We start from the raw sequence: 26484 nt of genomic DNA on the forward strand, positions 1-26484 counted from the left end.
GGGTAGGGGTGTCAAATGAGCGATTGGGACAATTAATACTTGTAAAAAATTATCCAGCCGAAATATCTACAAAAAACCATGTTAATACCTCCGAACGATATCTAAGCCGCAAAATACCTCTTAACAATATCTTCCCAAATAAAGTTAATAATGGCACATTATCAAATGCTCAAATGCTTGCTTGAAGTATAAATTTCGCATCAATATATCATATAATAGATTGAAGGAAAATTGCAGACATTCAGCTCTACAAATGGCAACCATTTAAGGAGGACAAAGCGTTCCATATGTCGAAATAGACCCTAGCTGAATTGATGCTGCTACTTTCGGCGAATCTTGCATCTTTGAAATCAGTTGCCTCTAAACAAGTAGAATAGCGTCGGCATCATTTCGTCCAATGGGTGTAAGATATCCACCTTTGCAATTGCTATTTATCACTTAACGGAGACCATCATCCTATGATTCCCTCCAACATTTCAGCTGTCAATCATTCTGACCGTGGAAGCGGATCTTCTCCCAAAGCCAAGTAGCTCTTCCAACCAACGACATGAGTGCATTTATTTACCAGAAGGAAATAACAAAAAATAATAACAACAAGTGGCAGTACGTGAAGCGATAAACTAACTCCCCAAGCCCAATAATTGAATAAGGCCGCGCATGCCGCGGTATAATTAAGAAATTTTCTCGATTTTATAATTGACAAGCATTTTCCGCTTGGCGCCGTCCCTGCATCTTTCCGTAGATTGAACGCACGATAAGTGCGCTACACTTACAACACGATCATATGTTGCGCCTGCGCTACATTTCGATATATGCATGTATCAGATTGAAGTCTAGAAAAGATAGTCTGATTCGTCGCACGAGGCGGGCTAATAGTACGTTGTGTTAGGTGTCCGATCGCGGCGCAGACCCCAACTCTGGGAGCGGGACGCAAGTGGGGCACGTTATCATTTTGTTTATGTTTAGAAATTGTTTTATTGCTACCAAAGCTACCGGTTAAGATTGATGGACTCTGACTTTGACTGCCGCCGTCCGCACGCGAGGCCGAGTTATGAAAAACTTTGATATATTGATTGGAAATGTACGGGGCGGTGCGCCTACAGGAAGTCAAAATGAAAATTTTCCAGACCAGAGAAGGAGGAGAAAATAGGAAACATTTTTATCGAATTAAAGTGTGTAGTTTCTTGTGAATCATGGCCAGATTCAGGAGCTTGGAGCGTCTTAATGATGGTGATATGGGGGGTTCACCAAAAAGATCCTCAGTGGGACTCCGGACTTGAAGGTCCTGCTTGATTCTCGAAACGCCAATATTGATAGGAGAATATTCCCAGTGGTAGGATGGGAGAGGGACATCATTTACTGGCATAACATGTTCATGTTTCTGGTAATCTATGGTCCGACTAGCTGGCACTGTACTGTTCACGTGTCCTCCAATTGGTCAAATACGTGCACGTCAGGCAGATTCCTACGGCTTCACTCAATTCTCGCTGAGTCATGTGCTCCTCGGACGACTCCCCTGCCAGGAAATTCACTTTATTGGGCAAGTAATTTATTCCGTAACTTTTTTATATGAATCGGCATCACTAAAGATACTCAGCTCTACTACCTTGTGGCGCACTTCTTTGTAGTATTTGTTAGTTGGTCGTGGTTCTCTACGCGGATCGCGAACAGAGTCGGCAAATTGCGTTTGATGTTATAAAAAAGTCGGTCTCTCTGTTTGTTCGCGTTGCTTTTCCCCCATCTACTATTTTGATTTGGTGTGTTTTTGTTTTTATACTTTCTGCTTCAGTTTGTTGTTTTCCTTTTGCTCCAAATACCTGAACATACAAACAACAAGAACAGAAAAAACATTCAACAACTGAAGTATCGATCAATCTGGCGATCGCTTGATTGATCTTTCACTTCAATAGTGGCCGAGCGTCAATAAATTGGCGTTCGTCGTCCATATAAATGAACGACATGATCAAGTCTGTGTAAATAATGCATCGCCGGCTCGCTATGGCCGATACTTTAATCCGATATTCCGATATTGATAGATCATCTTGAATTCCTTCCTTATTGTCGATTGATACAAATTGCTCTCGCGCCACAGAGCGTTTAAACTTTTTTCAGTTTCCTCTGATTCCTCCGTGCCTCATTGATATGGATATAAACGCAGACACGCCAAGAGGGGTGCAGGCTCGGAATATATGTTTAATAAGGTTTGCTTTTATTTTCCTAGATTAATCTAGCCTAGCGGTTTTTCTTTATAAGAAAGCATGCAGACAAGTTCGATGCTTTTTCGTACGTATCAATATGTAGGTATGCGCGTACATATATTCCAGTTATTGATTGAATTAATAGATCACATTCGGCAAAGATAGAAGAGAAGCGGATACAGTAGCAATTTGGCGGGTTTGAGATTAATAAGCAAAGCTTTGCGGTACAGGTTGATCTTGTTTCGATTACCCCTGCCGATAAGGTTTGCCTTAAGGTGATTTATATTAATTAGTGTCTAGTTGGAATGTTTGCGTAGGCTGTACGTGTTGTTTTCGTGTTACGATATTGATGAAATATGTATAATAACATTTGCATTTTCATGACTACTTTTTTGACGGATTAATGACACGCTTCGTTGCATTCATTTTTTGGCGCCCAATGTGGGTGTACGTAATGTAATTCAACTAGTTTTCTTACAATGCAAGAACGACTCTACGCAAACAACATACTTCACACAATTCCCTGTCGCAGTTTCCTTTTGACCCCATTTTGTTACAGTTAGAATATCTACCAAAATTGGAATACGTAACAATAACAGGGTACTCTGGGCTGTACGGAAGATGCAACAAAATTACCTTATCAAGCTGTAGACATTCTTGAGGGATCAGAAAAACTTTTTTTGCATGAAGGGTTGAAAACAGTTCTTTTGGCAAGTGACGACTACCTTCTCGCCAGTAATCGACTTTCTTCAATTTTCAATCTTTTAAAATAATTCATCAGCTGTTTCATGACGTGGATAATCAGAATCTGAAATCGAGTGGGGTATTTATGCACAATTTTTTGCAGGCTTACACTTCGTCGTAAAATATTTGCAAAGTATAGCTTACTACAAAATTTAGCACACTCTCCTGCAAATCTATACACTAACTTCGACATATACCCCTAGGTAAAGCCAGAACAGTCATCTAAGGACTCGAAGGTCCTGCTCTACCTGTTGTATAAGCATAAGTCCATTGTTCTGTATGTATACGGACAACCAAAGCCTCGCCGTGACTTCTCAAGCGGTTCTGGTTTATATTGAGTACAACAGGCGATCTGATGCCTATCTATCAGCTTTGTCACAATTAAGGGCTAAAAACCTCAAGTTGTAAAGTATAAAACACACGTTGGGCCTGCTACAATTTCTAACCACAATGTGGACGTAATCTGAACTACCATGAAATTCTACGAAAGAAATGACCGCAAATAACCAAAAAGCTTATCAGGTTATGCATCTCTAAGAATATATACACAACTACACAACATCTGCTGTGTTAATAAGTCTGGAGATTCATAAAACCTCCATTGCATCCTAAAAAATGCTGAACTATAATTTAAGTTTGGGGCAGTCAGCAAGGTAAATGAAATCTAACGACAGAGGTTTATTCAACACCTGTCACGGAGTAGATACCAATATTTTGATGACTTCTGACACAAACAATATAGATTTCTGCTCCTGTGCTTACAAGGACTTCTTTACAGGTTTGCAGGAAGGAATTTCAAACGAAACAGATAAGCCGAATTGGGAAATATCGACCTGAAGGGTCTAATTTCAAAACCCATAAGGCAACGAAAGGATGAAAAGAAGGAGGTTCATCAATTTCCTCTCATCTTCAGATAAAAGAACGAAAAACACTGAACTTATCTGCAATAAGTCAAGTGTAAGGTCCACCTAACATCTTTATTGTCTTCAATACTAGCACCCGATTGAAAAAAGGGATAATCCATGCCACCTTAATGTATCATCCAAAGCCAACATTACATTCTCATAAAAAGATGAAGTGCGCCGGAAGTTGATTTTTTAAAAAGATGAAACTTCCGGTCAGATACCAGTTAAACTCGTTCTGAGTTTTGGCGTCCTTCATCAGCAACCCGTTGTCGTCTTTATAGTAATACTAAAATTTCAAACTTACACAACAACCCTAACGCTCCTCCCAGTGTTATTTAAGTGGTAAACCGCTACATCCGCAGTCATATCATAAACCAAACCAACCGATAATAGCGAGATGGATAAACGTCAATCACAGTCGCCATGGATGTTTCTATTCGTCTTTGTGCTTGTCTATTTGCTATGGGATTATCAATCTCACAGCATTAGAGAGGGGAGGACAATAGCAGCACAGTGACTAGGTGGGTGCCGTACACTCCACAAAGTTGTAAAAAATGGACACAGACTTTCGTTCATGGACAACAACCGCTAGTGTTATCGGATGGGATGGGCAGTATCTAAATTGAGCCGTCCTGGAAGTCTTGGCAGAAATGGATCCGAAAAGTATGAGCCAGTGGATAGATCCGATAATTCCTTGTTGGCCAGCTACGCATTGGAATCAACTATGCGAAGAATGCGTTGTTCTGGAACTACATAGAGCAAACCGACCATGCAAAGTGGAAGCTATTTGAGAAAACCTGGAAATCAACACTTCATAAATTTCCCGGTCAAACTTCCCCGATTACTCCTCTTGATTCGCTAAAGTGCGCCCAGCGTATCTTGTATTCATCCCCCTTTCGCTATTTACTATAAACTTTTTAGGCTGCTCAAACCATTAGCTCGCTAAGACATCCCGATGATATCCATTGGTACTGTCTTCAAAACGGACGGATGTATTCACCAGGTTTGGTAGTCTCCAAAATTGTTTTAGTATTCACACGCAGGTTTCACTGTACTTTTGTAAAAAAAAAACATCAATATTTCTTTCGACATATTCTCCTTTCGGCTCTATACACTTTTGCTAGTGCTCCAGCATTTTTAAACCATCTAGAACAAAATTTGGGAAGTTCTTCAAAATAGGTATCTGTTTTGATGGTGACCTCCTCGTTCGTCATGAACCGTTTCCCACTGAACCATTTCTAAAGTTCAAAAATTAAAACAAGGCACTGAGAACCAATCCGATAAATTCTAACTTTAATTTCGTAATTGTGTCTATTGAAACTGCATTCATGCATTGTCATGATAAAAGCAAAATGCGAGCGTTTATTTTTGATTTCTGAGTTCACCCGGTGCATAGTACCCTCCAGTTGTTGTTTCTCCGTTTTCCAATTAATCGATATAGATAGTTTCGTGCACATGCCCGAAATCTGTGGTAGTAACCTTGGAGACTAGTTCGATCATCCTCGCCCCTTCCGGAGCTCACACACTCACACTATTTTTGACTGTTCCTTTCCCTCGCAATTGATCTATGATTTATTTCTTTTGGCAATCTTGCCGTGCAGATAGTTGGGTTTTGCTATTTGTCGGATTCAAAGTCACCCTTGTGGTGTTGCTCAAAGACAACATGGTAGTATATTAGTTTTTAACACAGGGAGCAGAAGTGACAAAACCCCCACTCACCGCCACTCCCCCAGCCAAATTGCCTGGCACAATGGTTTGTTCGACTTGTTGAGGGTCACGTCCATGAATCTAGACTTAAGTGCTAAGGACCTGTTTGCTTACCCGTGTGTGCAATGGCAAATTCCCCTTACTTTGACAAAAGGTAATATCAACTATTGCACCCATTCAGTCTTCAGATCATCGGCGAAAGTGCTAATGCTGGCAATTCCGTGCCCCATAGAGATTAACTTCAATGTGTTTCGTTTGTGGTAACAAAGTTTTCACTAATTTACTTCCGTATGATTGTCGAAAAATGCGACTCCAACTTTGCAGGTGGCCTTTCTGAAACTCTTCGGATACATTTCTTCCAAATATTTCAGTCAAACGACCGCGTACCTTAATTTAAAAACCTTAAAAACGATCTATTATCTGTATCAATTAAGCCCTCCAGCCGTTTCTTGCCAAATTGTGAAAAAATAGAGTCCTGGACTCCAGATAAATACAAAAGGGTCAAGGTCAGGAATCTAATGAGATACAGATGAAGAAATTATTGAAAACGCAGGCCAATTTTTATCTAAATAAAACTTCTAAGCTACAATAAAATTTATATGAACGTTGCTCCATAATTGTACGGATAACTCAATTTAGACTTCACACGCGCGTTGCAAATTGTACGACAGTTATTAATTAGGCAAGCTTGTAGGAAAATTGAAAAACCGCCATTCCACCGTCAACAGAATGCTTGAAAATATAATACACATTTTCAAAATTTGCAGTTAAATTTCAAGATAATTCAAAATCTATACGTTGGAAGTGGGTCACTTGCAGTAATCTGTATTTTGATTAATTTGCCAGGATCAATGAGTTAATCACAAATATGTAAGTGTCACACATTCCACCATAATATGAACAATTACAATCATTAATCCGTTTGAGCAAATGCTAATTTCCGCTCATGGTGGATTATCTTTCTTATGGAAAAACCGAACCTGCATAGTAATAACTCAAAGGTATCAGACTGGTACCGTCGCGAGAAAGCCATTCGTTAACCAAGCGAGACTCGATCTAATTAAGTCACCAGTCGACGGCGATAAACGTGGAAAAACAACCTTCCACTAATCATAGACGCCAGTCTGTATGATGGCGGCTCCTATGATCTTCTAGTCGACAAATCAATCATAGTGAATATTAATTTGCTGCTGCTGGATGTCATTTTAATATGGAACGATGCTGGTACAAGGAAAAAACGACCATGGTCTGTGTACCATGAATGCCCACGAATATAGGTACCAAGGTAAAACCTAACGATTTGCAACATTAGAGCTAAGAAGGGGATGGGCTTCTGTAAGGTTTCTATGTACGTATGGATAAAATCTACTTATTAGAGCACGTGAATTGTTCTTGGGAATGGTAGAGTAAATCTCATCGAAATGGTCGCCTTATGAACTATACGTTTCTCCATGGGGTCAATGTCGGCAAACTTCGGAAAAGAAAATTTCCTCAAAAACGTTGTCACCCCTTTTATATTTATCTAAAGGCTTATATCTGGTAGTTCCTAGCACTGTGCAAATGTAAATTAAAATGTTTTTCAGTTGAAGTTTCCTAAAAGTATCCTTCTTTGCCTTTATGTCTAACAATTATAGTTACTTTTTTTAAAAAATACGTTAAGGACAGGATGGTCAAATTACCAAGAAGGCAGACCTCACGGTTTCGTACCAGGGCAGAAGCAACTCCTCAGACGCTGTCTCACCAGACATACCCAAAAATCTAAAGGGATCACAAAATTCACCGTGAAGGTCCACCTACAAATAATTATCCTGCTAATAGTGGTCGGCCAGAGTAACTTTTTCAAAGTAAGAAAATAATAATAATCGTTGGCACACCAATCCATATTGGATCAGGCCCTTGAAATGTGTTAGAGCACTTCATTCAAGACCGTAACGGTACACTACAGAACACTGTAGGAGGGAATGTGGTCAGCATTACGCTCCCCCGCGATTATTACCCTGATTTGACTCAGGTACTCAATCATAGCTCGACTGATATCCGACGTCAAATCACGATACAAATCCCACTGCCGCCAGCGAGATTTGAACCACGATCTTCCGTACGACAGCCTTGTGCTCTAACCACTCAGTTATCCGGACACAAAGTAAGAAAAGGAAGATGTTAAACACACTTGGAGCGCTGAAGGTATTCGCTTCCGCTTCTATCGCAAAAACACTAATTCGCCTAATTTTCTAATTCTCGGATAATTCAATGTCAACATTTGCATTATTTTTTACAAAGTATAGAATTTTCAGTTTTCTAGTTTAATTTTAATCAAAATAATTATCCATAATTGAATATTTGAAACACGTTAATGTTTTTATGTGATGCGGAGTCGGAATGGAATTTAGGAATTTTTAAAGGAGGAAAACCGGGATTAGAATATACAAAGTATATAATGGGAGAAGGAAAATTGTCGCACATAAGGAAATGCATCATTCAAATGCCGAGCAGAATGATCTGTATTCGAAACTACGGAAACTAGAAACTACAAACGGGTCAGGGAAGCCGATGCTGCTAGAATATTATCGCATTTGCATGCAATGACCGCCATAATAGGATTCCATCTAAAATATGTCATTCTCAATTAACCTTCACCATTCAAGCAAACGAGTTCTTCCGTCACCAAGTCTAATGAGAATGCAGCTTTATGGATTGTAATTTAATAAATTTCTTAAATCTGGTCACACCCTATTTGAGGCAAAACATGGGAAGCTTAATTTCATTTTGGAAAAGCAATTCTGCTTTTGATTTGCGGCTTTGATTTCCGTTTACTATTTTGCTTTACTATGGCCACAAACATACTTGGCCCCAGCCGCAAAAAGAGTCGGAACGGCTGGTTTGACCATGAATGTAAGGTATCAACGGAACGGAAGAATGCCGTATACCGAGTAATGTTGCATTCTTAAAGAACGCGGACACGCACAGAGACTTATCACGAACTCTGTCGAGCGGAGAAGCGACTTCACAAATGGAAAAAGGAAGCCTGGGAGAACCAACAAGTCTGTGAACTCGAAAAGTAAAGGGAGCAACCGCACCAGGCGCGGAAGTTTTACCAACAAGTCAGCAGGATGAAGCCTTATACACCTCGATGCTCATCCTGCCGAGACAAAGAGGGAAATCTGATTTCCGACAGAATAAGCATATTGGTGCGATGGGTTTAGTACTTTGATGAGCTACTGAACAACCAGAACATCGTCGAGTTGGAGGTCCCGCCAACTGAAGACGACGGACAAATACTGCCACCACCAAGTTTAGGAGAAACTGTCCGTGCAATTCATCGTGCAATGGAGGCGACCAGTTACACCAAGTGGTTCATCAATTTATGCTCAACGTATCGGACAGCGAATCAATGCCTGACGATTGGCAACAAGGCATTATCTGTCTCATATATAAAAAGGGAGATATCACATAGTGCAGCAATTATAGAGGTATCACGTTGCTGAGTGCCATCTATAAGATATTCTCCGCTATCTTGCTAGGCCGGATAGCCCCATACGCCCAAAACATCATTGGCCCATACCAAAGAGGCTTCACTCTAGGCAAATCAGCAACAGATAAGATTTTCTCTGCGCGGCAAGCGACGGAAAAACTGTTGGAATATGGACAACAGTTGCACCATCTGTTCATCGACTTTAAAGTCGCCTGTGATAGCATAGCCAGGGTAAAACTGTACACGGCCATGAGAGAATTCGGTATCCCAACGAAATTAATAAAACTGACTAGCCTGACCCTGACCAATGTGCGAGGCCAGATAAAAGCAGCAGGATCACTCTCAAGACCATTCCACATCAACAACGGTCTACGACAAGGGGATGCCCTATCATGCGTCCTCTTTAACCTGGCCCTCGAGAAAGTCATCCGTGATGCTAAGGTAAATGCAAGAGGTACGATCCTCTTTAAGTCCACCCAACTACTGGCCTACGCTGACGATATCGACATCATAGGAAGAACCACCCGAGACGTACTAACTGCCTTCATCTAGATCGAGCAGGCGGGCTGCACATCAATGAAGGCAAGACAAAATATATGTGGCAACGTCAGCACCGAAGACGAATCAACCAACAACATCAAACCGCACTGGTCAAACAGGAAGAATAAGGATAGGAGAATACAGCTTTGAGAGCGTTGACAATTTCTCCCATCTAGGGTCGAAAATTACAACCGATAACAGCTACGATGATGAAATCCGCGTACAGTTGTTGTCAGCCTAAAGAGCCTATTTGAACTTACAAAGACTGTTCCGCTCGAAACGTCTCACCATAGGGTCAAAGCTCTTACTGTACAAGACTATGATCTAGCCAGTTCTCATGTATTCCTCGAAAACTTGGGTTCTTAGCAAGACAAATTGCGAACTCTTGGCCGCGTTCGAGAGAAGAATTCTCCGAAGAATTTTTTACCTCACCCGGAAAGTCTATAAGGGCAATATCTATGGTAGAAAAAGAAGACGAGGCAGACCCTGCCTAAGATGGAGCGATGGTGTAGATCGGGATGCCAGACAGCTTTTAGGGATATCGAATTGGTGGACCTCTGCGCAAAACCGGGATGTCTGTTCCTTATTAAGGCAGTCTTAGACCGGATACCGGTTGTTGCGCCGTTGATGATGATGATTTTGCTTTTGAATGTTATGCATCATTAGGGTTTGTAGTTTTTTTGCGGCGACATTGTAACCTGGCCAACTACCATGAATTTTGACTTAAATTGCGAGGACTGTATTATCTCAATATTTGCGAAATGGTAAGTTCTTACTATTCTATTCAGTTGATGGAGCAAGGAGGCAGTTGCATCCGTGAAAAGGGATTTTCGAAAACCCTATCCCTTCTTGACTTCTCAGCTTCTCCACAGAAGCTTTTTCACGGCTGGTTAATTTAAGAGTAATATTCGGATCTCTCTTCCTATTTCGAGAAAAAAACACCAATTTCCAACTATTTCCTTTCAAGTCGTCCCTGTTCCCTTCCGCTAAGCTATATCATTTTCCATAGTGCTTTCGTGGACTTATGGTGTTTTAGGAAAGACTATGTTACCGTAATAGAACCAATTACTATTGATTCTTTTTATCAAATTATTTCACTTTGATACTTTAAGTATTAGTATGTATGTTAAAAAAAATCCTAAAAGGAGACCCTTAGGTGAACAAGTTATGGTATAATATTGAAGAAATAGTCGCTTTTGGTCGTCCTTTTGTTATTCTCGAGCTCATGAAGATAATAAAAATATATCCCCCCCCCCTCCTCGAATTTTAGCATTCCCATTAAAAACTGGATTTTACATATCTGCAGTTTAAAATGACGTAAATTCACGGTTATCATAAAGCTCTTTATGGGGCATAGCGTGTCCATCACGCCTACACGCCATCTTCCACGGTTCTCGGTAATATGCTTCAGTTCTCGACACGACTTTCCGAGAAACTTGCATTATTCCTTCAATTTTCTGCGCCACATAGCTCTAGGGTAGCCCACTTCTGTTAGTTCTGGGATAGTGGATTGTGACCTTTTCTCTCCAATCCGACCACCAAATTCTTTGCTACTGCCTCAAATTAGAATACTACTACAATATGACAAAGATAAGAGTTGATCAATCCTTAGAGCTTCGCAACAATCACGATTTACGTTCGAGTTGAGCTAGTTAGTTATTTCATTTTGGACAAAACGCAAAGGCGGATTTAACGCTGTTAATATATCGAGCGGCATCAGTTCGGTGCAGCGGTGAGCAAAAAAAAACACCTCCTACATATACAATGTGTTTGAAGCCTTCGACATCTTGCCCACTATCCAAATAAAAAGAGCACATTAAATGACCAGTCTAAAGGCCTTGGTTTTGTTGGTAATCATCTGATGGGTTGGGAAGCGCAAGGCTGCAGCCATCCATCCATTAAACCAAGGCCATATTTTCATATGTTTAAGTAAGGTTTTACGAAAATCCTTCTTGACACACATTATGATTGCAATTTCAACTTTAGGAAGCCTTTCCTACACCACAGTAAATCAGAAGTATCCCTTGGTGCATAGCACTGTATTACACTGTAGCACTGATCTATGGAGATACGGCTTATCGCGCATGAGAATCTAACAGTCAGTATTCTGCGTGATATCGGCATGATTACGTGCCTTATGGATAACATAAGTATTAATCCGACACCGAAATCACTTTTACTTTCGGGATGCTAACTAGAGTGCAATAGTTCAGCTTCATCATCTTACCTGACTCAATTTCAGAAAGTCCAGCTTTTACTGCTGGATCCGGTACATTCGAGCATTCTGGGGAGCTTTCGCACCATCGCCGAGGAGGATTGGCTTATTCCAGAATTCCATTATAAACAGTCGATGATAGCTAGAGGTCGTAACCTAAAAATCAGTCTACCCCAAGGAATGGTAGCAGCTTCTAGAACATAAATAAGATTCGACATCTGCACTTTACTGGCGCACAAATTTCTATCCCTTTTAGTCGACTTTTACGGCAAGTAACGAATACTTTAAGTAAATACATGATTCCCAGAATATGCGAGTATTCCAGTTAATTCATTGCAGCCAGTAAACAATACCAAAAATCCAAAAGTCTCCCCCATGCACTTATGTTCAGTTTGTCTCTAAGAGAACATGACAACTCCTGGAACAAACCATACAGAAACATATTTTCAAAAAAGTGCTTACGTTCAAAACAGAAAAAAAAACAATATATCAACAGGTGCACATCGAACACCTTAAGACTTTTAACAGAGCATTAAGTCGGCTTGATTCTTTCAGACTTTAAGCCGCGCACAATCAGCCAAGCCTTCAACTTCCAGCCATTCCGTCCTTCTTCGCTCATTTGCGGGTCGGACTGCTGCAGATTGTGCGGTAGCTTTGAGTTTGACCACTAGAGATCAGTAGCACAATACCTTTGTAAAAGCCGCAAGGAGGAAGAGCATCGGTCCAGCTCAGAAAAGGTAGTACCGGAACAAAAAGCAAAAAATGATCGTGGAGACGAGAAAATAAAATAAGACACCATAAAATAAGATCAACCAAAGCAAGAAGTCCAGTCTTGGATGGATATGTTGCCGAGAAGCCAACGAATTCGCAAGAACAACTACTCGTGTATCAGCAACAACAAGAATAACAACATTGCGTCCAATATGAGCAGATCGCGGTCCGTACAAATTAGCAACCTCATGTGATACGCTTGATTCGACTTTAGGGGCAAAATGATGATCATTATACAAGTGCCGGGGCTTTTGCGTGCACCGGTTGCCGAATTTTCCCCCGGTATTCGTCTGCCATTTGCCAATAGTCATGAGTCCTGCTCCCATATTTTACGTCTCAACCGTGTGGTATCAATTTACGTATAATGCGGCTACTGCTTGTGATCGTCAATTTGAATGAGTTAGCAATAATATCAGTTGTTTTTGTTTGTGCGGATGTAGTCAGGTATACAAGAGGGTAGAGGAGACTGGCTTTCTTAGTTCTGGGTACAGAACGAATCAAGGCTCGACAACGGTGACTTCTATGTAAGGAGTAGGAAAGGGGAAGACCCACCCTCTTCTAGGGTGTCTTTGAGAACCTAATGGCTGAAGCAACCCGAGAACAATGTGTCCTGAACGCTTTCAGTTCATTGCTCTCTAAGCCAAGTAGCCAAGCCAAAACTTTCGTCTTCACTTAATGATCCCTTCACAGATTACTTTATTCACAATCTCCCCTATTGCGCAAAAAGGGTATTTCGGTAGCAAAGCACCTGACTAACATCATCAGAATCATATTATAAATGTTGACGAGATGTGAGGAAGCCGAGTCGGTGTTTTTTGTTCATCTGGTCTTTCACGTCTGCCTGCCATCAAAGTGATATTGCCAGCAAAAGAGATAAGAAATTGAAAGCCTACTTCCATTGAAATGAATGTGATACATTGAGGGCTGATGACGATTGTCGTGATCGACAATAATTTATCAAATTCCTCAAAGTGTTTCACCGACATGACATTCCGACAGGGAAGAATGCGTGGAATAGTGACACGATAAAAATTACTTTTTAGGAAAGCTAATAACTGCTGAGTGACTAGGTTGCGACAAGCCATCTAATATGGAAATTTTTATTTTGGAGTGTAGGAAGGGGCTTATTGTTCACCCACCCAGGGTGTACATGCTCAATACCAAGGCCTTTAATAATCAAAATTTACAGAGGTTTCCAATTTTGTAATTTATTTAATCTCGAGTCGCATTTTGAAAACCAATTCTATGAGGGAGTACAATGGACCACTAGGGTCTGAGTGCCCAGACGCTTTGTCTTTCCCCCACTTCATATACAGGAAGTGGAGTATTGATTGAGTACTTATGCCGATAAGGGAAACTGAATTGGATAGAACATTTCGCTACTTCGGGTTAGTGCTAACTACAATGACTTTCCACCAATCCATTAAGAATTCCTTTTGATTATGTAGTTCTCACTAACACAAAATTAGTTGATGTTTAGATTCCATTTCGGCAATGAATTGTAACTTGTTATGATACCAGTGAACTGGTATCGAAGGACCTAGTCAACACGTCCTAAGTGATTACAAAGAATATATCAAATCACCACGTCCCATAGAGTTCAGACAGAGTGGAAAAATCCAGCACAACTAGATTGACAAACAAATATGCTACAAGCCCTCGTATAATATGGGAAAATTCTGCTCGAGATTGGAAGATGCAAATTTAATTTCAGCCGATGATATATAAGATGCGGAAGAAAAACTATCGAGGAATGTATGTAGTAACCAAATAATTTTTAAAGAACAAAAACGGACCCAAAACAGGACTGGCCCATCACAAGATAAGCTATGTAGGATCATCTCTTTAGAAACCAGGACTACCCCAATTTTGATTAAATTAAAATACTAGTTAACTAACTAACAACACTTGCATCTTACTTTACTACTTTTAGTTTTCTTAAAAGAATTTCTTCCTTCTTGACCTATGCTCACTTTTTTTGTGGAAATTATAAGTTATGATTGACTGAAGTTTAACCCAAAAGAGATAGAAGGTATGTGTGGAAGTTAGTTTTGTGGTTGCCGGTAGCGGAGAGGACTTTGCCTCAAGGGAATGATGGTTTTGCTGAGCAAAAGCTTCCTCGTACTCATACGAAGTAATCTAGGGAATACTACATTTTCTTCGTCTTCGATTTCTGCCTCAAAATAATATCTGTAACCGTTTTCAGTTACTCTGCTCTACAGGTAGAGGTGAATCAGTATCTACTGGTTTTACTTCTGCCCCGACGAACGAAACCGTAAGCAAATATTTATTTTTGATCTAATCCAACTTCGTGTTTTGTTTTTCGGGGCGAATCATAGCCTATACACAAAATGTCAGGAAGATTTTTATGGAGGCGCTGCAGTGTGTGAGCGGCTTAGCGGAAATTCACCCGGATTACACACCAAAATTACAGGACAACTCACCACGACTGAGCAGTTTGGAATACACCCGCCTAAGCGCCTTCTTGTCGGTATCAGGATGAAAGCCGCGAGACAGTCTACAGCCAGCTGTTGACCACACAGGTTAAATTTAATTCAACTCATAACGAAACTATTTTCTTTCCTCATCCTTTGACAGCTGGTCCGGGAGCCAACTGCGGCTGAATATAATTAATTTTTATTAACTATTGTAGTATACTTATATAATTGCAATTTAATTATGTATTATAATATATTTAACTGATTTGAATTGATGAAAATATTAAATTCAATTAGTTAATTAACTTATTTAGAAAAAGTCCAAGCAGATGAACGAGGAGAGATGTTAGTTCGTGGTACTTTCAAGAAACATTTTGGCTAGGTAAGTAGATATCAGAGGCAGCTCGGCGAAGTGCAATTAGCGCTGTGGTGCACTGTTTTGATGTCAGAAACTCTTAAGACCATGACTGCTGTGACTGGAGCAAGGAGGCAGAGTCCAGCCGACTCAGATCTTCAGAGCCAGGACGTATCATTCACGAAGGAAAGCAACTCTCCCATCCTGCAGCTAGAGATCTCTCTGGAGACTTCAAAAAAGGGGAAATATGGTGTCTCAAAAAAAGTTTACCTGATAGGTTTTTGAATAAACATAACATATAAAGTTTTGTTAAAATTTAAGGAAGTCATAAGTCCGCCACCTACTTGATGGCAGAGCGGACCAATTGGGAAGCTACTGACTCCCACGCCTGTGGCCCACGTACCCCTCAGTCTTAGTGAAACACCCAAAATGCAAAAATTAGACTTACGGTTTCGGCAGAGGTAGAAGCACGCCTCCATCTCACCTACAACATAATATTCTTAGGATACCCTTTTTCATGAATTCCCAGTTCGTTAGCACCATTTTCAAATCCACTGTTATAAAAATTTAATTGCTTTTCAACTTTTTATGCTAATATTATTTTAACTCTAATAATTTGCTTTAATTTGAAAGTGACCAAAAATTTCAACTAATGTTCTCCCACCCTAAACCTATAAATCTTCTAGCTGGGATAAGTAAAAATATTTGTTTACTTTCTACCGTTGCTGAGTTATGAATTATCTTATTGTCAATTAGATGGATTGTGTGCAATTGTGGTTGATCGGTCCAGTTAATAGATCGGTGGAAAAAATAAGCAGGAAATTAAAAATTTCTGTAGAAGGCAAAAAGTATTTGATTTGATTGATAATTTTAGTTTTTCAGAAAGAAGAAAAGGAAAGGGAAATATTAGCCTACATATATCAAATTATTACAGATAAAAAGAATTACAACAAAAAAAAAAAGAAATTCATATTTGTCAGGTTTCCTGATAGGCTTTTGGTTTATCAATACCAGTATTCCGATTTAAAGAGACTACTTCAGAAGCTGTTTTGGTTTCAGAAAGGGGGAAAAAGATGGATCAGGTAGGATTGGGACTCCACACACCAGCATATGAGGCAAAGAAGATATCAATCGAGCATGTAGTCGCAGAAACTGAAAAGTAAGCTGTATTATATGATCGTGACAGAAAGACGTCATACATAGCCAACAGATTGAAAACTTATGGCCTTCATTAATGGAATTAGGACTAGCAAACACTTGCAATGGACGAAACAAATCGGTATCGTTTGATGGCCCCAACATTGATAAATAATAATAATCGTTGGCGCAACAATCCATGTTGGATCAGGGCCTTGAAGTGTGTTAGAGCACTTCATTCAAGACACACCACAGTACACCACAGTAGACTGTAGGAGGCAATGTGGTCAGCATTGCGCTCGCCCGAGATTATTACCCTGATTTGACTCAGGTACTCATTCACAGCTGAGTCGACTGGTATCCGACGTCAAATCACGATGCAAATTCCAGTACCACCAGTGAGATTTGAACCACGACCTTCCGTACGACAGCCTTGCGCTCTAACCACTCAGCTATCCGGACACTGATTGATAAATCGTTTACAAAATGATCATCCCTTAAGTGAGGCTGAAGCGGAGAATACAGTGCGTTATAAGCGGGGAACTCTCCAAGATTTGTACAAAGTAATTTAAAGCATCTGGGAAAGTACTTACTTACAGTCCCAAGGTTAAAATACTTAGAAGTAGGAACCATTTTAATGATCAAAGAGGCGGAATTATTTTTTAGATTGGAACGCAACTTCCCTTGATAGTAATATTATTATTGTTATCATCGGCTACCATGTCAACAGTCTTAAAATTATCAATGATTCCCACCCCGAAAGATTATGAAGTATTTTCACATTTATTTTGGTTTTCATCCGTTGAAGAAAATTCATATTTATTAAAAACACAAAAACCTGTCAAGGAAATCTCTTGGCTCCTTGTCTTTCCAAAAATGAAATGTCAATGCATTGTAAAACATCAAAAGTGGTTTCCACGAATGTGGGATCTTTTTCTTCGTCTTTAGTCTCTGTACCGTTCAGCAGTGAAGTTGGTTCGTCTCAATCAATTAAGCCATTTTCCTCGGTCATAGGTCTGATACGAGTAAATTTGAATATATCGTTATTTCAGCCGGAGTTTTGATTGTTTCTCATCCGCTTCAATGATCTGACCAATCTTAGCAAGTGAATTCTTGTCAACGTCAATTATACGACACCAATGCCAAAATGGGTTCCCTACAAATTTTCGGCATCGTTTCGAGGTTTGTCAGTGAGTTTTCAATAGATTTCTAGGAGAGGGTTAACCGTTTTTGAATGGAATCAGATATGTAATGGAACTTTGGTGGAGTGTTACGTCGGATGGATAGTTAGCTAAAAACGAATGGAAAAGGTGAGTCCCGGTCTTATTTGATTCATTTTCTTCTTTTAAGTAATTGCCAGCAAAACCAGCAAAAGTTTTGATCTGATAAAATGTCCAAAGTGGATTACTTTTATGACAAGAAAACGAGTCACCAATCACCCTCAAGTTGTCAAAAGAGAAAACAACTGGCGCGTAAGATAACCAAAGAAAACTGTTCGGACGCAAATATTCTCCTATATTTCAGCCCATATTCGACTTTACTTTGTGAAAACAGTGAAATTAGATCTGTTCTCCGTTCGCATTAACAAAAAGCTGGACAGAATGAACGTCATCCCCTCAACAAACAAGTCTGAGCTACGACATAGAACTATATTGTGAGAGTGAGCATGGTTGTGTCTCAGTACACGACATAACACCCTAAACTAGTTCGGTATTCCAATATCTTCAGCGTATAGCCCCTTCAGTAACATTGTTTTTTGTTTCAATCTTAAGCTTGGTTTGAGTAGAGTCGAGCAGTTCTTAGGATCTTGTTTAAAGTATTTAGTTATCGTTACATCCAAGGGTCGTTTGAATTGTTTCTCTATGACTTCGGCCAAGTTTCCACTAATAATTGAAAATGAAAATTTTTAACAAATTTTTCACTGGTTTCATTGAGAGTCTTTTTCTAATTCAGGTATTTGTAAATACAGCTTATTCTCGCTCTAGTTGACATCCTGTGTCACAGAGAGACAGTCATTGAATCTTACTTTACCGGTTCCTTTTATTGGCGTACTGTTGCCATAATCTGGGATCTTGCTCCTAAGGCAGATTGAGTCTAATAGATGGGACGCGGGTGGTAGGAACTCTCTTTAATTTTCTCGCAACAAATGATATGTATATTAAAGTTTCAGTATCTCATAGGGTTACTAACATCTTGTGGAATATAATAAATACATTAGCATTTCGTCGAGTTCCTGGCCCGCGCTTCTCTCTTTCGCACATATGTGCATATACTATCTATCACAGTCAAGGTAATACTTACCAGAAAGGTAATACTCACCTTCATAGGTAAGTAGCAGTCAACATACAGAAAAATAGTAACTGCAGTACCCGCCCCTATTTTCCTCATAAAAAAAGCATCATACAATACACATATTTAGAGAACCCACATTGGGCGCTAATTATTAAATCAGTTCACTGCTTGTCACTTATCTGTTTGCTAGTCTGCACCTGCGTTTTGCTCAGAAATATTTATAGATATGACGCGAAATGTTATGTAAAGGTAGGAACTGTGAACCCCCAAGTATGCAATGAATAATATGGCCCTTTGTTGAGTATAAGGGGTCCTCATACATTTTTTTCACCGAATATAGGCATCTGGGGTACCCAATGAAAGGTCTTTCCGGTCTTACTTTCCGAAATAGGCCTTAGTTCTCTGTTCATCTGTTGTAAAGTGGACGACGTCCCGGACGTTAAAAAGTGGCCAATTCAAGGACCTACTCTTAGAAGCTAGCAGATATCATACTGGAAATTTCACGGAAATCCTACTATTATTAATAAAATGGCAATAGGTGAAAGTTACCTTTTTGGAGGAAATTATCGGGCATACTCAATGTACATACACTACGAGCTACGTATATACAGATCAAAGCATCCTGCATCCAAATATTCTTACATAAAAAATCCACAAAACCTTTCATACCTGAGGCGCGGAACCTCTGGTTAGGGACTTGCTGAAACCTATTTTAAGTAAACTTCTATGGGCTTGCTGATTCAACCCTTACAATGAAGTTAGATACTAACCGTACTTTTGTGAATTACCTATGTGAAAGGGTCTTGAAAAGTAGTGCACAACAGGATTTTCAATTACACATAAATGGAACTCTCGCGCACTCTAATCATACCTGAAGCTTCCGCCTTCCGGTTACCTGTCATATCATTAACTTCAATCACACATTTCTTAGGCAAATGATAACCGGAATCAAATAGAATCGACACATACATAGATAACTCAATCCCCAAGAAAATTGCCCATTTATGACTATATTCTCAACGGTGAGTCCTTCATCCTCAAGGGTTGGTTGTAACAACTGAATTATAAGGAAGCTGCTGGTCGAAATACCATTTCCATATTGAAGCCACTCATTCGAAGAGAACCACGTCGAAGTAGCGGCAGATGAGCGCCTGCAATAACAACAACGGAACAATAAATCGAGCAGCATCCTAACCATGTTCGGCAACTACAAAGTCCAGCGCCGACAAAGTGCACATTCAGTCCAATGATCATCATTAACGTTAAATCATTAACAAATTATGTGCACACGTAGTAAAGACGGCTAGACGTAAACCGCGTAGCATATCGCATTAAGCGGTTTACCTGATTTACCTGGCGTACGAATAGGTTGTACTCGCATCCAGCTCTCATTCGGGGTAGCCGGGCACGGTTACATTGTACGGCGATCAATGGGAATGGGGCGGCACGACGTGGATCAGGTCTTCTTGCGTGCACGCGAGTGACCACGGATCGATTGGGATGCGGTGCCCCCTTGTTGAGAGACCGATTTAATATGAGGCCGGCTCAACGCCGCACTGCCGTGATTGATAGTATCCCGGTCAACAAGGTGTTATTGATCGATCTCATCTACGACCATGTTAAGGATCATTCTCGGTGCAATTATGCGGCTGCGTTAGCGAAGTTGTATCGGACTCTGCTCATTGTGGTTGGATCGTGCAAGAAAATTTGTACTTTATTATTACTGAGGTACTTTAGTGTGGTTCTAGTGAGCTGTTGTTGACTGAAGCTCAACCAGCGACAGTTTTGGTGATTGTCAGCTTCTTTAGGCACATGCAAGTCATATATCCTCGCACGAAAATAAATGCGTTTATTTGTTACTTTAATTTCGAATGTAAATGTGAGTTTTGACAGTGTTATTTCGATCAAATAAGAGATAACTTTTGGAACACGCAACATTTTTGGAACTCCATTGAAATGAGAGTTCTATGGGGGACGGAAAAACGTTATATCTATTGAGTGAAAGTTCTAAAAGTCAGTAATGAAGTAGAAATAGTAATCTGTGTGTAGTATTGGCGAATTCGACCTAAAAGTTCTTGGAAAACCTGAATATGATTTACTGCAACTCTGAAAGGTTCTTCTAGGGTTTTTTTCTGGACTATAAAGGCTACAGTAAATATTGTAGAACATGCAATGTTTTCATCTCCATCAATCACCAATTCAGTTTCTGAAGAATATTAAGGATCGTAATTTCCTTTGCGTAAAAGCAGATATAAAATATGTTCTTAGAAGCGTAACTGACCAATTTGAAATGGATGGCAAAAAAAACATATACGCCTCAGGAAGTAAATGAGGACTTATCACGCCTTAACACCTGCACCTTATGCTTCGAGTAGGGGTGTGTACTCCAACTTGAGCAAAAATTGAAACGCAACAGGCTAGAAATTCTGAAGTCGAACGAGGTAAGATGGTGGGCACTCCCCCTTCTCTTGTTGCATTATACTATTTTACTTTGAAAAACCCGTTGTATCTGGTTGATGTCAATGAAAAAAGAAAGGAGAGCCTATTTCAGGTAGGACACGGACTGCAGTTAAAGGGAATACTCGGTTTCCAAAATATCATATTTGTGGAATATTAACGAAAAACTTCAGCCGAACCAAAGTTTCTTTAATTTTTTTTTCAATTCGTCATCTAAATTCCAATGATAAAACCTTTCTCGGGCATGTGATGACCACAATGGCCTTGTAGAACAATGGCTATAAAAAGTTGGCGAATATCAACCGCCTCGTCATTGATGGCACACTACTTAAGCTAAGAGCCTGATATAAGGCCATAGTGGACCACCTAGTAGTCTTCTCATGGGTAGGCCCTTTAATCAAGTACTCTAGGCTGCCCCTCAGGCTACTTGTGAAAAACATATAATGCTTCGGCAGGCGTCCCGACCCAAAAATATACCGACTGTCTTTCACAAGTTATCGAACCAATATCAGAGGAATATATTATAGAACACGAAAACTAGTTAAAAAACAGCCAAAATGGAAAAAAACTTTCTGTCTCTCCCCAGATATGCAAATCTAGCATCATAAAAATATAATACCTAGGTACTCCTTATAGGGGGGAGGGCGAAAGATCTAAAAAGATCTAGACAATAAATCCTACATACTAAACAGGAAAAAGGCAACTGTGTCCGATCAGCAAAAAGTTGGCAGATCTCTCCGTGAAGAGTCTAGAAAGTGCCTCCCTACCTCTAGATTCATTAATTTCTAGTTTAACGCTAGTCCAAAAAATTGATCGACCCAATGAAGTATATAAAACTAAGTGAGCTGAAGCTGAAACGAAAATACTATCTAATAACCATTACAAACCTAAGTAGGTTTCTCTAAATAACGAACGTAACGTCAAGAAGAACATCAAGGCGAATCTATTTAGGTACGACATGCAATGCTAAGCTCAGTTGGACATGATATAATCTAAAAGACGCTTTAGTGAGTAAACGTTCACCTTTTTAGAGCGGTTAAGATTCCCTTGTACGCCAACTACGCCGATTTGCAGGAAAAATACTATCAGGCAAACTGTTTGAAAAGGGGAATTGAGATTGGGGTACTAATTACGGTGATGAATTCCTAATTGATAAAGCTTATATATAATTCGAACTAGATTAAGGACTTCAATATTCATATATGAATCAAATAAGTTCAAATCTGTAGAGAACGATGGGATATTATTTTATTTTAGTGTCGTCAATTTTATTGCGAAAGGGGAAATTCATTGCATACGGAACCTGACATTTCTAGTAAATGGGTATTTCATTAACAATAGTAGGATATTTGGTAAACTTTTCAGTATCATGCCGTGTTTTATTACGTGTACTGCTACAAAATTATATATTCTTAGAATCAACCAAAAGGGCGCTATCCCGTAAACTCATAAATTGGAATAACATTACTATATCATGCATGTACTGCTAATATCTTCCTGGTGTTCCGAGATGACAAGGAGACAGACGAGACAGCAACTTTGTCGACTGAGTCAACACCAAATGGCCAAAGAACTAAGAAACACTGTATACATATTGACTTGCTGGTCGTGTACGCAGTAGCCAAATGCTCTGAGTCCTAGGGCGATCAGACCGGAATCTGCAAGGGACTCATCTGAAGTGGCTCTTGCCTCATAAAAAGTCAACTGGTGTAATGAAAAGCGGGATAGCCCTCTGAGAGCATATATCGCAATAGAATTCCTGGGGGATGTGTTCTCAGCCCGACAGTTGGTCCCGTTGTGGGAACTTCATGATTGCTGTGGTTGTGCCTATATCGCAAATAGAGCTCCTTGTGGACTCAAGCGTGGAATTAAGCTGTATAACTCGAGCGCCGTACTTCTTACCTAAGGTAGAGGCGTTAGGTAAACCTCGCATCCACTGATATGAATGTTGAGCTTGCACTCAGTATGAGCGAATACGGCTGTGCTGATCACAGCGAAGAGGAACGTGGAATTATGCCGAAATAGTAGGTGCCCACGTAAAACCACCAGAACTTAACTGTTACATACTGTTAACTTAGCACACTTCAAAGCGCAGATGCAAATTAAATTGTTGCGCCATTGACTGTTATTATAGATATCGAAATGACAAGTATATTTAGGGTTAGATTTTATATAGTGGCACCTGTGTATTTTTTCTTTCGAGTTCTGCTACTTGAATCTGTACTTTTTAACCCCTCAAATCTCTCCTACGTTCACTGTAGAAATTAAAGCCTGCTTGACAAATTACTTGTTAAGGTCTTTCATTTAATACTCAACATGACTACCTTCGTGAAAAAAGGTCTTACACGCTCCTCAGGTATGAACGGCAACTCGACGTCGTGGACCGTATATTAGTAGTATACACACCGTTAACTGACAATGGAAGAACAGCCAAAATACAAAATGCCAAATGGCGGAGGAAAGGAGATCGACACTTAGAATCGTCGGTGGACCACTTACTGTCGCATCAAATGATGAAAGTAATTTGCAGAAAAAAGTGCTTAAAAGAGTATAGCACTCTGGAAAAACCCTACTGAAGACACAGAAAGATAACTAACAGGAAAAGTCAAACAAGTTTCTCGACAAGGAGAAAGCTTTCCTTACAAGATAGGACTCAATAAGACGTATGAGAGATAACAAGCTGAAGCCATCAGCCTGCCAGCATTAATAATACAAAAATAAGCTGATTTTGATCAATGAGTGAATCAAGGCGAAAAGCTGAACGAAATGTGAAGGAAACGACTAATGCAAAGATAGCTCCGAACGTATAATTTACGGAGAGAGATGGTTTCGACCCATGATATGTCGTAAACTTCAGCAGATGACCAATATTTGAGCAATAATAGAGAGTGATACAGAAATTAAGTTCATACAAATCGACTTGGACCATTGCGAGGCAGCGCAGAAGATGCTCTAAACAGTCATCTTCAAGAAGACTGCTAACCTTGTCGTAACTATGGTAGCGTAGCTTAATTCAAAAATCTAACTAGTACGGTGTGATAGAGTTACCGAAAGCCGGGTTCGGCAATTAGCGAAACTGACAGTACATAAATTCCCTCTCACCTAAACAAGCAATTATACTGAAAAGGAGATCGGGATCTGAACCATCTCTCCCTCACTCTAATCGTGGGGAAAGATCTGAGATTACCAGCATTCGCGAGTAAACGAAAGTAGCCACTATGCAGAAACTGCATTTACAAACAGCAATTTCGATGAGTGCATTGATGACCCAGATGGGAGAGACTGGAGGAGCAGTCTCTATCCACATTTTATGGTGACTAACTTTTTCCTCAAAGGTGATAGAATTGAGAATTGTGGTGAAGTAGTCTTTTCTACTTCAGCAGCTACTTGTCATCGTTGATAAGGTGCCAACCACTAACACCCTTTACCGGACCGCCAAAGGACTTGCAGTATCGAAACCACTATAATTTACGTCAGCTTCTGTTTACTATGGTACGACGCACTCTATAAGATTTGGCAGCTTCCACACTTCTGTAGTCAGTTAAGTATTACTACGCCGTTTTGTGGCGTGGTCAACAATGCCAAAGAAAGGAACATTTTTAATTGTAGCCGGTGAAATAAAGAGTCTACTCCTTGGTGATCGACAACTGGATCATGAAGCAGAAAAACAAAAAGATGACATGACATGGTCAAATAACACTTTAGTTAAGGACCATGATGTCGGCCCCAGCTACTATGGTGTACTATTGTCTACTTTGGGGGTAAAGCAAATTTTTTTGTTAATATTTAAAATCGAAGTCGCCCTGTAAGAAATGCCATTACTCTAGCCTGTAAATTAGGAACTTATTATCCTTTTTGTAAACAAAAAATTGAACTTCCGAAGATATGTACTTAAACAGTTTTCCAAGAAGGATTATTTCTGCTTACATCTGCATTTATACGAACTATATGGATACATACATAATATACAGAAATCAACTACTCTAAGTCCATCATTTACGCAACGATGGAATCCTTTGGAAGGGATTTTTTTAATTATTTGGTAGGATTTGGAAGCCATGCGTAGAATGACTTTGAAGTATTCACTATTCAGTTTGAACTAATTAAGAAATATTTATGGAAGTCACAACACCAACTAAAATTTACAAAGAGATGGGGGTCCTAAAAAATCCATCAAAAATTTAATTCACTTGAATTGGATCTACTCAAAAAACATTAACTCACCAAACTAACATTCAGATTAATCCACATTTTGTTGCCGAAATAAACGTTATCACTGAACCAACTGATCAGACACTATCGGCAGTTATGATTGCTCACGACTTGAGGACTCTCAAAAATATGTTTCATGCCCAAATCAAAACTCCATACGGCATTCTCCCGTGATTTGCACTATCATATCGAACATCTTATATCAAAGAAATCACCAACCGTCCGAATGTAAACAATCGGTTCGCGTATCATTTCCCAACACTTTTCCACTTTGAATTTAGATTTTTTTTTAATTTAAAGTGAAATATTATGATTTTACCAATTTCTAGCGTCAAAGCTGCTAAAAATTCAAAAGCGAATTAGAATTAGCGAAAATGTTTAACTAGAGTCGAACGTGCACTTCTGCTTTGTTTATAAAGAAAATGTAAACAAAAACCCGCCATCACCAGCCAGCACGCAAAATACAGCGAGGAGCAAACCCAATGAACTCAGAAAATTCGTTTTCCGCATTGAAAACCTTAGACCAACGATCGTACAACTCGTCGACTCGACTGATCAATTCAGAATGGAGAAAAGTCAGATATCTTGCCGCCGAAGATACAGAAGACCTTGCGTCCGACATACAAAAATATGTGTACCTTGCGTCTACCTTTCCAGTGCTGAAGAAATGAAGAAATGAACTGAAACGTATTTTAAGACTTTTTCGGGTTCTTGTCGGCCCTCGACTCCACAGCGACACAATGGCCAGCATATGGTGACGCTGCAGCGATATCTTCTTGCCGAAGAACTAACTGTCGGCTCGTCGGCATCTTCTTAAAGACTCTACTCCTCTTCCTTCTTTCTTCTCAAGGACTTACCTGGTGACGACAACCACATGCGACTCATACCTGTGCCATGACGCGGTTCAATTGCGCGCGCCGCCATTCTCTGAGTTGACTCTGCGGTGCGCACTGATAACGTGCCATCGCACAGCGGCTTCTGCTTTGATCGCGGTAGCACGCACTCCGTCGAGTTGCGACCCAGTCACGGTTTCTCTCCGGC

The 26484-nt window shown here is 39.9% G+C and overlaps 1 protein-coding gene across 1 annotated transcript in view; it reads right to left on the reverse strand.

Annotated features, from left to right (window-relative positions):
• LOC119650315 (palmitoleoyl-protein carboxylesterase NOTUM) overlaps positions 1 to 25986 on the reverse strand; it is a 42777-nt gene extending 16791 nt beyond the window's left edge. Inside the window, exon 1 of the mRNA XM_038052969.1 lies at positions 25456 to 25986. Coding sequence (XP_037908897.1) covers positions 25456 to 25482 — 27 coding nt within the window. The 5' untranslated portion in view covers positions 25483 to 25986. The remainder of the gene's footprint in view (positions 1 to 25455) is intronic.
• Between the last annotated feature and the right edge of the window lie 498 nt (positions 25987 to 26484).

Source organism: Hermetia illucens, chromosome 2 (assembly GCF_905115235.1).
Source record: "Hermetia illucens chromosome 2, iHerIll2.2.curated.20191125, whole genome shotgun sequence".
Classification (NCBI taxonomy): domain Eukaryota; kingdom Metazoa; phylum Arthropoda; class Insecta; order Diptera; family Stratiomyidae; genus Hermetia; species Hermetia illucens.